This window comes from Topomyia yanbarensis, chromosome 2 (genome assembly GCF_030247195.1).
Source record: "Topomyia yanbarensis strain Yona2022 chromosome 2, ASM3024719v1, whole genome shotgun sequence".
Taxonomy (NCBI): Eukaryota; Metazoa; Arthropoda; class Insecta; order Diptera; family Culicidae; genus Topomyia; species Topomyia yanbarensis.
The window spans coordinates 52,246,584-52,261,294 of NC_080671.1; the positions used below are offsets into that span (position 1 = coordinate 52,246,584).

A 14,711-nucleotide genomic window follows, 5' to 3' on the forward strand; every position below is an offset into this window, starting at 1 on the left:
TCCTAATCATTCCGCGGTGTGATGCCTTTCAATCGTACCCGATGAGTCGTCCGTTCTAGCTAAGAACATTCGCCCGATGCATTACAGCATAGCAGCAAACCGGTTGCTGTCGTTATCAGCAGCCAGCCGGTAGGATTTTTAAATACAGGAGGACCTTTCGCTCCCGCAATCCGGTTACGCGACATTGCAACAAATCAACTGTGTCCGGTTAGGTTGTCTTAACCTCGTGGATACTATTTTTAGGCTTCTTAATACCAATAACGCATTACCGGACACTGCTTAGATTTCGGTGGTCCAAGGACTGGATCTAAGATACGTTCAAACAGTTCACGACCCGCGTGTCGTGTTATCTGCTTGGACTTTCGAATCGTAAATGGTTTACCGTTTCAAAACAATTGCAATCAAACTTTATCGGTGATAAGATATCGTGCGAAATGGGGTTGTGATTGAAAAGGCTTCACTGTTTGGGTCCGTCAAGTTGGCGGGGAGGAGGTTGGTGGTTGGTTTTTTATCTATATTTTATAGTCTTGGGAATCTATTTTTCCATGTCGGTGGGCAATATTGTGAAACATGTGAAATCCTCTTTAATCTTTGCTGTGTGATATGACATACCTCGGGACTAAGTTTAATGTAGTAGTTGTTATAACATAGAAAATCACACGACATTACTTTTTTGATTGCGTAACAAATAACTACATTATTTCTTGAGCAATTTAACAAAAGTTTCAGTTTTGTTTTCAGAATCCGGTTTGGTTTCATACTAAGTCTACCCGATACACAAAACAAATTCCAGAGGTTTCCATGATTCAGAAATTGATTTTCTACGATTTTCTGTGGCCTTCGACTGGCATGATCTGTTCTCATTAGTATGGAAGTCTTCATGGTCTGTTTAGTTGATGTGTGTTCTTACTTTCTAATGAATTCATCAATTCGTTTGAGTAGGGGGTACATGTGTGTTCTGCTATTGCTTGACTTATTTGACCTTTGCTTTGTTCAGGAAAGGGGCGCAGGACTGGTTAATGAAAAAATGTCGATTGTTGTATTCGATTGTATTGCTCACGCTCTTTAGTTCCTGGAGCATTCCAGCCGCTTACTCAGATCGGTGAGGCTTGTTCGACTCAAATTCCCAGTAATACAAGCATACACACTTAATTCTACCGAATCTCAGCTTTTTCGCAACTTTTAGTGAATTTTACACAGCCAAACAGACGCAAACAAATCTCAGTACAGGTGCTGTTTGCTTTGGTGAAACTTGGAAAATGTATCGCTGAAAATTGGCAAATTATTGTCTACTGTAATACCAGTTAACAAAATTCTACCGACTGTTCGGCTGTGTGGAAAGTACCGAACAGAATTGAGTGTGTACATTTAGTTCGGGCTGAGTGAGCCGTTCGGAAGATTTGTCGCCTTTGAGGCGGAACTCACGAATCTAATGAAGGGAGATTGTTGTTTTGCGGAATTTAATAATGCTGTCGCTATTCTAGCATATCTACATCATAACGACTAAAACAGGGATTATCAAATTCTGTTATCAGATCATCAAAAAATTGCATAATTCTACAGAAATGAGTATTCGTGAATAAGGAACAATACCGTTCGTATGTTTTATCACCTCAAAACTAGGAATCGAAAAATGAAGACAGGAACAAGACAGAAGCGGTTTCAATCCATTTTTTTATTACAGATAACGAAGACATAAGCACGCCTACAGGAGAACGGTTTATAGAAGTAACCAAACTAGAGAACAAGACGTCCCCATTTTTGAGACAAATGTACGCAAAATTATGTCGTTTCAAAAACCAATGTTTACTTAGCGGACAGTCGCCACTTCTTCCGATAGTGCAAAATTTGTCTCACCAGCAAAAAATGTATCTCTATATTTTTAATAGTTACGGCATTGCTAAACTTAATGAGCTGGTGGTCATTTTCAATGTAAAATCTTGAGAGTTATTCAGTTTTTTTTTTGTAAAATTGGAATTTTTGAGTTTCTTCGGATCAAATTTGAACCGTCTCAATCTTAATTTTCTCTAGAGCTTACTTAATAAAATTAGGAATTCTCTGTTGGAGCTCTGTCAAACAAATAAAATTGATAAAGCATTTTTCCTCGCCCACTTTGTCTTGGGGTTCGTTTATATCATCAACGTGGTTGTTACCGTCATGTTCACGATCAAATGTTGTTGCTTGCTTCTTGTCCGTACGGGTAACGATTGTTGTCCCTCCGTCCTTGGTAATAACTTTCGCACTGATGGTACTGGCTGTTGATTATGAGGTGCTCTACGTAGCCTTTGCAGTTGCCATTATTGCCCATTTGGTAACAGTTGGTGATTCAGCTATTGGAGACTATGCATTGTAATTTATTTCCGTAGATGAGCTTTCTTTTTGATGGAATATGACATATATCTTTTAATAGCCACTTTTCTAGTAAGTGGCGACAAACCTCGATTTTCCAAAACGAATCTTTTCGTCTGGGAGGATTTTGTTGAACGTTATCACTACTGAATTTATTTATTTATTATTTATTACTTTTTTTAAAGAAGTAGAGAAAAGCCCCTTTGAGTGAAATTTGCTTTTGTAATCTCTTCTCAAAAAGGCATAAAAAACCTACTTTTCTTTTCAAAATATATAAATACGATAAATTCTTAAACTAATTTAGCTCACTCGGTTAAATAAAACCATAACAGAACTAAGCTTCATTGTCCACATGTATATAAAGTTCAAAGGATGGTAGCGTTGGTGTCTTGATAAGTGAGTTGTCGTATTCAAATACCTGAAAATATATTAGATTTATGGGGTGTCAGAGTTTAAGATTGGATCTGATGAGAAATTCGAAGATGATTTTAAGGACGACAAAATCTATATTACTCAGTACATCTCTAACAGAGTGAAGGATTGGTTTTTCTACGGAAGAAAGGGCAGAAAAAAGATTCAGTCTTATTTCATAAAATCGACGACAATGTAAAATGATATGATCAATATCTTCATAGGACTCTAAACATTCACATAAATTAGAATCGATTATATTAACGCGGTAAAAATGGCTTCTACATGAATAGTGATTTGATATTATACGAGAAAATGTTTGAATAAATAATCTTCCCATATTTAGTCTATAAAACCAAGCTTTACGTTTAACTTTTGGTAAAATAGAATGACACATACGTCCCAACTCACTAGTATCCCATGCTTGTTGCCAAAGTATATAAATTTTATGGCGAATTAAAGGAAAGTATTCGTTACCATGAATTCCACGATCATAAAAAATACCTCTAGATGCTACTATTTTATCCAACCTATCTGCTTGTTCATTCCGATATATTTCACAATGCAATGGAACCCAAATAAATGTTATTGTGAAACCTTCTGAGTTCATTTTGCTAATAAGATCTCGAATCATCCATATAAAATGATCTGTTTTGTTATTGGAATTTATAGAATCAAGAGCTAATAAAGAACAAAGACTATCAGAATAAATGAAATAAGATAGTGGCTCTAATTTTTCAATAACTGAACATGTAAAATATAAAGCTGTTAATTATGCAATAAAAATTGAACATGGAGAGCGTAAACGAAAAAAATAATTGATATGCGAATTATACTATTATATATGTGATTTTTCATAAATCTTTGATCCATCTGTGAAATAAATATTTTTTTTCGTTAATATTACTAATTTTCTGATTTAAAAAGGTTTCAGCAAGCTGAGAATGATGAATTGCAGTGATATTGTAAAGTTGCGTTACCAATATCACCACTGAATGTTAAAGATGATTTCAGAAATGCTCGATATCGCGCGAAAAGATCGGACGCCAGATCTCCGTGTTTGGTCGACGAATCGCTTCTTGCTTATGAGACTTATGAGACTCATCACGAGAGATCATTAAGGAAAGAATGAAAGTAACGGGTTTCTTTGTTCTTCAGACAATGAACACAAGATACAAGAAGCTGTTTTTGTCAATATTGTGACCACTGTCTTGGATGGTTGGAAATAGGATGATTTGTCTATTTAAGTAATTTATTTCATGTTATTTGTTAGCCGTGGTATGGCTTGGTTAAAATCAAATAAAAATAGTGAAAAATGTAACCAATTGTTTATCGAAATTTATGAGTGAAACGTAACTTAGGGCCAAAAAGGGTAACTAATTTTTGTTGTTTCTCAGTAAGGCGATCCTCTACTCTCGAAACCCAAAATTGATCTTTTATTTTGTGTAATAAAATGCAAAATATCTACTGAATATATCTTGTATTTTAATTTTTTTCGAAGCTACATGTAGTGGTTTAAATTTTAATTTTGAAGACCAGAAAAAATCAGCTTTGACGGTATTGCAAACATCGTCAAGCATATTTCGTGCACCAATTTTAAAGAGCCTCTGTCAGACAATTGCTTTAGGATGGTTATTGCATTACGCCTCGATAGTCGTGCATCGAGGAGACCGAGATACTTTGTGTTTTTTTTCATAATCCGCCACCAGCCTAACAATCAACCAGAAGCCTGTGCGCGCTGGCGGGTCTACGTGGATACCACCTTAATTGAAAAAATATCTCAAAAACTCAACATAGGATTAGGTGTTTTTATATAGAATGTGTATGCAAAAATTAAAATAAATCGGTTAAGTAGTTTTTGAATGGCAGTTAACACCGCAAATCATGTTTTTTTTCCAGAGACGTTCTACAAAAAGCGTAATCACCGAGTCGTTTGCCGATATTTTTGCATGAAAAATTACAAAATGTTATTGAAATGATACATTATAATAAACAAAAGTACTGGGGTGGGCGTAGCGTAGTTGGTAAATCGATTGCCTTGAACGCAGCGCACCTGGGTTCGAATCCCGACCCCGCACATAGGATTAGAAATTTTTCATAAGAGATTTTTTTAACCCGAAGAGGCGAATGACCTTAAGGTTATAACTGAAATAAAAAAATTCACAAAAGTTTTGGTTAATTCGCTTCACCTTAGGTTCTAAAAAAAAATTCACGATAATAAATTTTTTTTTCTTGCTGATAGATATCTGGTGGAATTACAAAAAAAAAACTTCTTTTTGATATGTTTTTATTTTTCAGCATTTCACCAAGACGCTGAAAGACAATATCTATAAATTTACAAACGCGGTCTCAAGCATTAACCCACCGCTCACGCGATCATGAATCTTTCTCGTCCAGAAGTTGCTATCCTCTATCCTAGCAGTCTAGACTCATGCTTTCAGCTAAACCAATGAAAAAATGACGCTGATATTCTCAAGACAACATGGCGACATGACCGGGACCTCTAGTGATATACTCTCTTCTAGTACCTGAACCAGAGTTAAAAATATTCAAATTCATTGAATGAAAATTGATTATATTCAGCCGCATTCATTTTCAATATTCAATGACGCAGTTGAAAACGTCGAACGAACAAACCGCCCATTCATCCATGCAGGTTTTCATTCGGCTCCGATTATTACACGAAGCGACCGTGCAGCAACGACTCAAACGCATCAAAGTAAACCCTGGCACAATGTAAGCGATGATGTTTGTTGTTTCATATGCTTTATCGGCATTTGAAAACATTTTCCTAGATAATTAGTGTAATGAATATATTGTACGATAATCAACTGAATGAATAAGACGGATAGTTGAATGAATATTTTTTCTATTCACCGCGAGTCGCAACAGGCTCATTTTCAGCCGTCAAAAAAGAGCTTCGATTATTTTTAACTCTGACCTGAACAGTACACAGTAAATTAAGCATCAGATTCACGGTCTGCGTGATCAATCAAGAACACATGCGAATGTACGAATGGCAACACGGTTATAAAATATAATTTATGCAAGTTACGAAGTTATATACGCTTACAAACGCTCGAGCCCTTCGCGAGGAGCGCGAGCGTAGAGACTCGGTCGCGAAGTCTCTACGCTCGCACATATCTAAACTGTTCATTGAATATCCCATTCAGAATTACGGCCCGTAGCAATTGGCCTTAAGCAGTGTTTTAGTGGGTGACATTTTCCGTCTTGTCTGCAATTACATTACATAAAACATTTGATTATGACTCGATTTCGAAAATATATGGGTAAAATTACAAGGATAATTCGATCCTTTGTCAAGAAGTACGAGAAATAACAATATATTTTATTACATTGTCACTCGTTGAATAGTATAAAAATACCATCAACATAGAAACGGTGTGCGTAGCAGGAACGCTAATGTCACTTCTCTGAAATTAGATAAAGCCACATCATTCACCGAAAGGATACACGTTTCCTCGGAGTGCAAATTAGTTTCCGCTCTAATTAAAGCGCAATTTTAGCATGAGCTCAATTCATGCAATGTCTGACGACCTCATAAATATACTAACAATATGCATCAACCTCGAAGAAAAAAAAACGAGAGAATAAATCGTACAATCCCAGAATAGCTTATAATTCGGAAGTCCGATCGGTACGGATAGAAATAAACAAACAATAAAGCAGAATAGATTTTTTTGCCATTTTTCAAAACTGCGAATTCTTTCGCAGACCTTCTCTTTCTCTCTCGATGTGTGGCAATAAGAGTACACCAGATGCTGCTATAATGTCAACCCGCACACACGCACGAAAAAAAAACCATTGTCAAACGTTGACTCGATCCTAGATGTTTTTGCAATTTCGTTGGCATTGTCCATTAATCATCGAATTCAAAAACAAGAGCTAATGTTTTGATTGTCATTGTTATTTTTGTTTTCCGACCTAATTAAACATTAATAAGTTAGCAGGCGTTTGGGGCTTCTCTGTAGTTTCCTACTGTTCAGAAATAGCAACATTGATGTTAATCGTTTCCCAGTGGTCCCAACCCAATTTTATTTCAAAACCATCAGCATAACAATACCGCCGTCGTCATTCACCGCGCGCTATGTGTTTATCCGCGATATCTGCGAGATACGACCGGGTAAAGTCCAAAGATCTTGTTCGCAAAAAAAACGAAAACGGCCTGCATGTGAACGAAGCGTGATCGGCACACGTTGATGGCTCTGCCTGTGTAGCGAATAGCGATTGTAATCTGTTGGAAGTTGGTGCAAAAAGTGCGACCAACACTGAAAGATGCACTACGACGACGACGATGTGTGTTTGCATTGCACGCGGTTCGTCTACAGTGCTACAAGGTTGCAGTTTGTATCGTGGCGCGTTTTGCGCAGTCGATGATGAACGATGAATATCGGTTTTGATGAATAATCTACTGAAATTTGTGGTACCAAGCATTGGTCTTATTGAGAGATCGCAATTTATGAAATTGTACAAAGGAGAATTTAGAAACAAATATATTTCAGTGGCCGAACATCTGACACAATATCATCATCAGCAAACTGTCAGTATTTTGACGAACGAATGAACGAACCGCGGACGTCATACGGAGACTCTAGACGCCAGTAGTCTGAAAAAAGAACTTGACCACGTATAAATCAAACAACGTCTATGGAAGTCGCTAAGGTTAACGGATTCGACGTGCCGCCTGTAGGGAAAAAAGCTAGAAACAAATGTCACTACCTTGCTCCAAGCTGTGCACTGTGATCACACAATTATAACTCATCAGACTTTTAGTAGTGAATATTTGTCTCATGTTCCCTATCTACATTGGAATGACTTGCGATTGTACTGGTTATAAATAAATTTTCCTTCGGGAATCAACTCTCATCGTTATAGTTTGAGATTGAACCGGTTCACTAAAGTAAACCAAACTACTTGTTTAGTCGAGCAGAAGGCGTCTAGTAGCTATGATGATTGGTAGCCTTAGAGTTGTTTGCTAACACCCGCTGTAACGTGATTGGTTTGGATGATAATCGTTCGATTGACCGCTCCTAGTCTGCTAGGAGAATATTTAAGTGAATTCCGTACTCATTTGCATATTTATATGTTTAAATATGAAATTTGTTTATATTTTTGATGAGGAAAGATTGTATGATTGTTTCAAAACCTAATCACGATTCTTTAGACTTATTTATTCAATCATGTCCGTTGATTTTTGGTTATATACAGGACCCTATTTTCACAGTCACGTCACCTAGTGGCCGAATGGAAATTTCGTTCTAGTCATTAGGTGACGTGACTATGAGAATAGGACCCACAATGTGTCATCTAGTTCTTTATTTTTCTTATCTATGCCAAACACGACCATTATTGGGCTTTATTTGGTGAGATCTGTCTTTTTATTATGGCATTAGTCAACGGTGCTCAAAAGAATAATCAACCTTTAGTGGACATGTTATTCTATAATAATGGAAGTTTAGCAGGTGGTCCGTTATCTTATCTTTTTCAAATGTGATGAGTGCCCCAACCGCCGCTTATTCAAAGTTGCCTGACTGGCATGGAAGAGAATCTTTTTCTATGTAGTAGATCATATAAAAATGGACGCAAATACACTTTTCCAAACAGAACACTTACATTATCGAATTCTTAATGCATTGCATCTTTAAAAACTACTTCAAACCAGTTTAACAGAATACAACTACACATCTAATTTTCATTTTTTTTCATCTCCAGTATCGCAGGTACTGCCGGCGCTGTCGTAACATGTCCACTGGAAGTGGTCAAAACGCGTCTGCAAAGCTCGTCCGCCTCGTTCATCCATAGCATACCGAGCCGGATTGCTACGGACAACGGTAAACTACCCACCGGGAACGAGCACCATTCGAGACAGCGAGTATGTGCCAGTACGATCCTGAGCCGGCGGCGCCCATCGGTGAGTAGCCTTGATCCGGCTTCTGTTGCGCTTGCCGCCGCCTACCTTTTTTGTTCACGTTCTGACCTCATGCATTCCCGTAGCACACAGTCACACTGCCTGGGTGTTTGTTTTAGTAATAGAAATGATTTCGGCAGGGTGATAAGCGCTGCGGACGTCAATTGTTTCGGTAAACATTCGGTGCGCGCGAGAACCGGTTCGAGTAACTAGTCGGTTTGTTCATTCCAATACAAATTAGTGCATTCATTAGTTAAACCGGATCAAACCCAGCTTCTGCTTTTGATGAGTCCGAGCTCGATAGGGAGATTATTACACTTGAAATAGTGCGAGCAATCCATATCATCAAAGTGCGCATCATGTAACCCCAAAGATGGCATGTTGTTCACTGCACTCAATGCGGTTTTGCGACTGATAAGAGAGCGGATTTTTTAAATAGGACATAGCGGTAGCAAACGACAATAGCTATAGACGTACCATTGCACGCGTTTCTGTCTATATATTGGAGCAATGATAACCTTTCTGTGCCTGACTGTACTCGATCTGGTCTTGGAAACTGGTTGGATTGTGGATCGAACCGGATCGAGAGATGTACTGTTTTGCTTCTTAATAACATCCACCAACAGGAAGGTTGGTGGTGTGTTGTAATTGAACTAATTACAAAACTGATAGGAGCACTTGCGTCAATCCGGTTTTTGTGCACTATGTCAAAACTGATGACCTGTAAAACTGCAAAACTGCCGTAGAAGGTTCGAGGGCTTACAGTTGAGATTACAGTTTGACTTTACGGCCTACTAGATTACAGCCAGGCATTTTATTATACGCCGGCTAAGGAAAATAGTACAGTAAACATCCGCGGCAATTGTAATTTTTCAATACCGCCTCGAGAATTGCACTATTGAATCCTGTCGTAGTTACATAATCCAACCGATGCTTTCACAATATTGCGATATAATAGTGGACTCCAGCTCAAACATCGATTATAGATAGATATGGAGATTAGTAGTATTACCGATTAAATTAGCAAAGAATCAGCTTTTTAGTATCATCTTAGGAAACCATTGAGTTCATCGCCACATCCCATAACCATCTTACGCTTATGTACATATTCAAAATCACAATAGACTGATTTGTTTTCCCACTTTTGGACTTCTTCCTCTTAAATGTCAGGTCCTTGCTATCCCACAGTGCGGCATCTCGACATCGGTCCAGTCAATCTCAATCTGGCAATGCTTGAAGCACATTGTCCAAACCGAAGGTTCGCGGGCTCTCTTCAAGGGTCTCGGCCCGAACATTGTCGGTGTCGCCCCATCCCGTGCGATCTACTTCTGTGCATATTCGAAGGCAAAAAATGCCTTGAATACCCATGGGTAAGTACTTTACCGGTAAAACTTCTATTTTCCACAATCACTATCTGATCATTTATTTGCTTTAAAATATACAACAGCATCATACCAGCCAACTCGCCATTGGTGCACATCATGAGTGCCTCCTGTGCCGGCTTTGTATCGGCCACCCTCACCAATCCAATCTGGTTTGTCAAAACGCGTCTGCAGCTGGACTACAACGCCGAGGGCAAAATGACCGTGTCGGAGTGCGTAAAGCGAATTTACGCGACCCAGGGGCTGCGAGGCTTCTACAAAGGCATCACTGCTAGTTACTTCGGAATCTCGGAAACGGTGATCCACTTCGTCATTTACGAGGCGCTGAAAAAGAAACTGGTATGTATCCTCTGAGCACGTCTGCATTTTTTAACCAACATCTTTTATTTATAGTTGTATGTGTTCGCTACTTTGCTAATCCTAACATTGAGCATTGTGTGCGTCTGTGTTGTCACAATCACATTCACATACAAACATGATCACCTCATCAAAAAAAAAATATATCGGGTGCATGATGAGAGATCGGGGTTTTGACCGGAAAAGCAAATTCTGAACGAGCTCTGAGCCGTGGAACTGTTTTTTCCTTGAAAATTGGTTTCCTGCGCCGGCAAACGTGCGCCACCGTGCGATTGGTCGTAATGGAATCAGTCGTAAGAGACGATGGTAATTTGTTCTACATAAAATACTCGTATACAGTCAAAGTTTTGTAGGTCTCATGCATGCCCATGCCGTCTGCCCACTGAGTAGCTCTGCGAGTGGAATCTGGAGCGACAAAACCACGGGAGACACTGAGGAAGCAGCCGTGTCCGTGTCTAATCCCGTGGCCACAGCCGACCATGCGTACCCCGTCTATGTATGTGTATGTTGTGTCTTTCGGAATTCTGTTGGAATCCCGCATTTCGTCTAACCTAATGTCGCCAAACGAACTAAAAAGAACATGGCATGTGGATCGCGCTTGGGTAGGCGAACTCTGCTAAGTGAGATATTCGACCTGGAAGAGGAAACATGCATGTGCTCAAGTTGACCTTTTTCCTGTTTAATTGCTCTGTTGTATTAAACAAGAATACTTTGTTAAAAAGAAAATGTGTATAATCGATTTTCGACATTCTATTTTTATTAGGTTAATGTTTAAAATACTACTATTTTTCCAAAGAAAAAAGGTCAACCACATACACGTTAATGTATCCTCTGGAGCCCCAAAACGCGCACATGCCCAATTTGTACCGCTAAATTTCTCGTATGTGTATTTTTTCATATTTTTAGTCCCTGATACATGCGTATATTCACGAAACCGCCATCGCTCGCCACTCGCCCTTCATCTGTGTGTAGGGGGAGTTTACCGAGAATCCAAGCGAATCCGCATCTAGTATGAGTTTGCATTTTTCTATGTATACTAAAATCATTCAAAAAAAAAATCAACCTGTTGTGTTCGTCATCAAGACATCTCGCAAGGAACAAACGTTGCAACCGGTTGCTCCTTCCATTTGTCGTTTATTTCAAAAAGGTATCGGCAAGATCATTGGAACGTACTAATCCACAACCTCTGCGTCCGCCCTCTAGACTGAACTGCGTCATTCACGTCCTGGCGATGATAAAACTTCCCGAGATTTCCTTGAGTTTATGGCTGCTGGTGCCACGTCCAAGACGATAGCCTCCATCATCACCTATCCCCACGAGGTCGCTCGCACTCGGCTACGTGAAGAGGGCAGCAAGTATCGCAGCTTCTGGCAGACAATCTTTACCGTTGGGAAGGAGGAAGGAAAAGGAGGATTGTACCGGTGAGTTAATCTTGATTTCACAACTGAATTAAGCAATTATTTATCAACTGTTTCTTAACCACTGCAGGGGCCTCGGAACGCAACTTGTGCGCCAGATTCCGAATACTGCAATCATGATGGCAACATACGAGGCAGTTGTTTACGTACTGTCGAACCAGCTGAACACCGGCAGTCTGATTGTGAGCAACTGAGGGCAGGAGTTTAGTGAGTCCAAAGGTAGCAGCGATGACGGAACCTATCGTTTTCCAGCCCTGGCGGCACTGTTGTTCCGTGATAGTGGTGGACACGGCGTGAAAGTTTGCGGAGCGACAGAGGAGCTCGAATCTGTATTCGTTGTACATTGTATATGTGATTTCTTCGTAGACCTCTAAGGTCTATCCGTTGAAATATTGGAGAGAAAAAAGGGAGAAAGGTAGTCAGAAGTTGAGTTATGGTTTTGTTTACTGTATCGTTGTTTATATACACCAAGTTAAGAATATTTATACAAGAATAATTATATTTTGCAAAAACGAACAAACTTAGGTTTAAGAAAAGGCAACGTATGCACTGAAGATTGCTTAAAAAAGCGAATCATAATGAAGAGTAATTATTACTTTAACAACATTGTCTAGTGTAGTAGTGAGAGAAGATTACAAATCTTGATTGACTGAGAGACTGACTGTGTTTTAGATTAAGCGATTGTGTATATTGCCTTTGGTTTTTATCTTTTCGGTTCTACGGAAGAGCGCTTTTTGTTAGTTTGTTTTCAAAGTCTAACTATTAGTGGCACTTACATATATTACTTTTGTTTACAAATTCTGTTATCCTCTGGTCCGAAAGCACGAAGTTGGTAAGAAATTATATTAATTTTTTATTTGAACTTCAAAATGCTTTATACGAAATTCTAGTACAAAATAGGTGTAGTTCGTGCAGGATTTGTTCTACAAATTTCTGCGAGCCCAATTCAACCGATTCTAGTATCGACAGATCGAAATTATGTTAACGAAAATATTTGCCACTTAATGTTAGCAACAGTAGCTATAGCCCTATAAGTGCATGTTTATGCTGATTTTGCATTTCTAGGGTTTCTGATTTGATTGCTTGTTTATTTCAATTGAACATTACGGACAAAGGAGTACGCAGCGCCTGCTTCGAGGCATTTGTTTGGTTTTGTTATCCTTGTAAATAAATTACTTTCTAGAGAGACCATACTATTAGGAACCTAAAACCGTTCAGTAAAAGTGGTTTAGTCGCGTAAAAGCTATTTTCACGGTTTGATAGCATTCCGATGGATGTTTCACAGAAGCATTTATTCGACCATCCTTATTAGTAGAAAAAAGAAACATAAATGAAGACGGTGACCTATCCATATCGTGCTTTGTACCATTTTATCGAGCTCGTCGTAAAAACCATTGAACCAAACCTACAACCTTTTTGGCGACTAGAAGACTTTTATAGATGCTGTGATCTACTTTAATCATTAGAATAATTTGTGGGATTTTTACTGGGTAAACATGTTTCCTTTTCACCAGAGATAAACATTGGACAGGAATTGTGAAATCTAACTTATCATTAGCATTACGTGTACATCAGAGAGCTTATCTCGTAATTTGCTTCGATTTATTGTTCGAGATGCTCAAGAATGACGACAACCAAAGTCAACACAAATCTAGTGCACAACTATCCAGTCGTAACATAGTTCAAGCGTTCAATCGTATGCATTAATATGAAATACAACGACACCATATATTACAGTAAGAAAGTGCGCGCAACAAGTATCGAAACACCGTAAATTTTGTGCCAAGAAATGGTTTTAATAATGCATAAAACAAATTCAAAACTCACAATGAAAATTAACACAACACGAGAGTTAACGTCTGACCTATCTCAATTTTGCAGTGGCTGTGAGCAGCACTATTGCACAGTGAAATCAGGTCACTTTTAGTTACGACTGCAAACTCAATTGCCCTGAAAAGTTGATCGTACGCCAAAAGTAAAATGTCGATGGCCTTTCGTACTTGTTGCTAAGCGCTGGCGTGCAATACTGCAGGACGCAGGGAAAATTGTAGAAAAAATCTAAACGCACCGAGAACTGGTTAATTCGACGTGCTCATTGACAACAACGTATAACGTCAGCTATATCGGAGTATCGAAGGTATTACTCGGGATTTAGAAAAGGAAATGTTGTAAAAATCATAATTCACTTACCCGCTAGTGTGGTGTACTATTTGAACAGAATAGATCATAGGGCAGTATATTATACAGAATCTGATGAACAACACAATTCTGCAAACACAATATGCCTAACGCTTTAAACCAATATAATTATTGGAACATTTTTGTTTTATATTAATGTAATCATACTATTCATAGACGATACGAGAACATTGTATTGAACCTATTTTAAGATGAATATAATAATATAAAAGTAATACTGCACAATTGTCTTTGGACTGTTTTGAAAGAAAGGAACATGGTTTTGATGTTATCTATTGTTGGTTGAAGGTTTGTTCTCTTCGCTTATTCGTCTATGTCGATAACCTTTTGTAGGGGAGGCATTCTATTTAGTACTGCGTATGCATCTAACATGGCGCAGCTCCAAGCATTGCACGCTTTTTGGTCATCATTGTCATAATTTGTGCAGGAACGGCCCAAGTAGACAAATACGATTTTCGATTGATTGACACCGGTGTAGTGGATTGCACTGGTTTTGCACTTTCTAGCAGAAGTCGTCGCTGTTGTGCTATCTTATGACAAACGCCATTTTGGGGTGAACTGAGTTAGATATCCCATGTTACTAAATTTTAAAATCTCTATATAGTAGCGTTTATAGAATTTTGAAATTCTGCTGGGTTACTGAGATATAGCGAAACACGATTATGA

General features: G+C 38.6%; 1 protein-coding gene across 4 annotated transcripts in view; it reads left to right on the forward strand.

Moving 5' to 3' along the window:
* Nucleotides 1–14,270, forward strand: part of LOC131684950 (mitochondrial carrier protein Rim2) — a 32,589-nt gene extending 18,319 nt beyond the window's left edge. The window contains exons 2-6 of one of the 4 annotated variants that reach the window (XR_009304716.1): nt 8,494–8,692; nt 9,860–10,059; nt 10,137–10,410; nt 10,465–10,734; nt 10,782–11,347. Coding sequence is in view for 2 of the 4 variants with exons in the window: in XM_058968242.1 (XP_058824225.1) it covers nt 8,494–8,692; nt 9,860–10,059; nt 10,137–10,410; nt 11,632–11,849; nt 11,917–12,040 (1,015 nt within the window). In the remaining 2 variants the exon portion in view is untranslated. Of the gene's footprint in view, nt 1–8,493; nt 8,693–9,859; nt 10,060–10,136; nt 10,411–10,464; nt 11,348–11,631; nt 11,850–11,916 lie in introns of those variants that run through there. The other 3 variants (XR_009304715.1, XM_058968242.1, XM_058968243.1) reach the window with 3 other exon arrangements.
* Nucleotides 14,271–14,711: the final 441 nt, after the last annotated feature.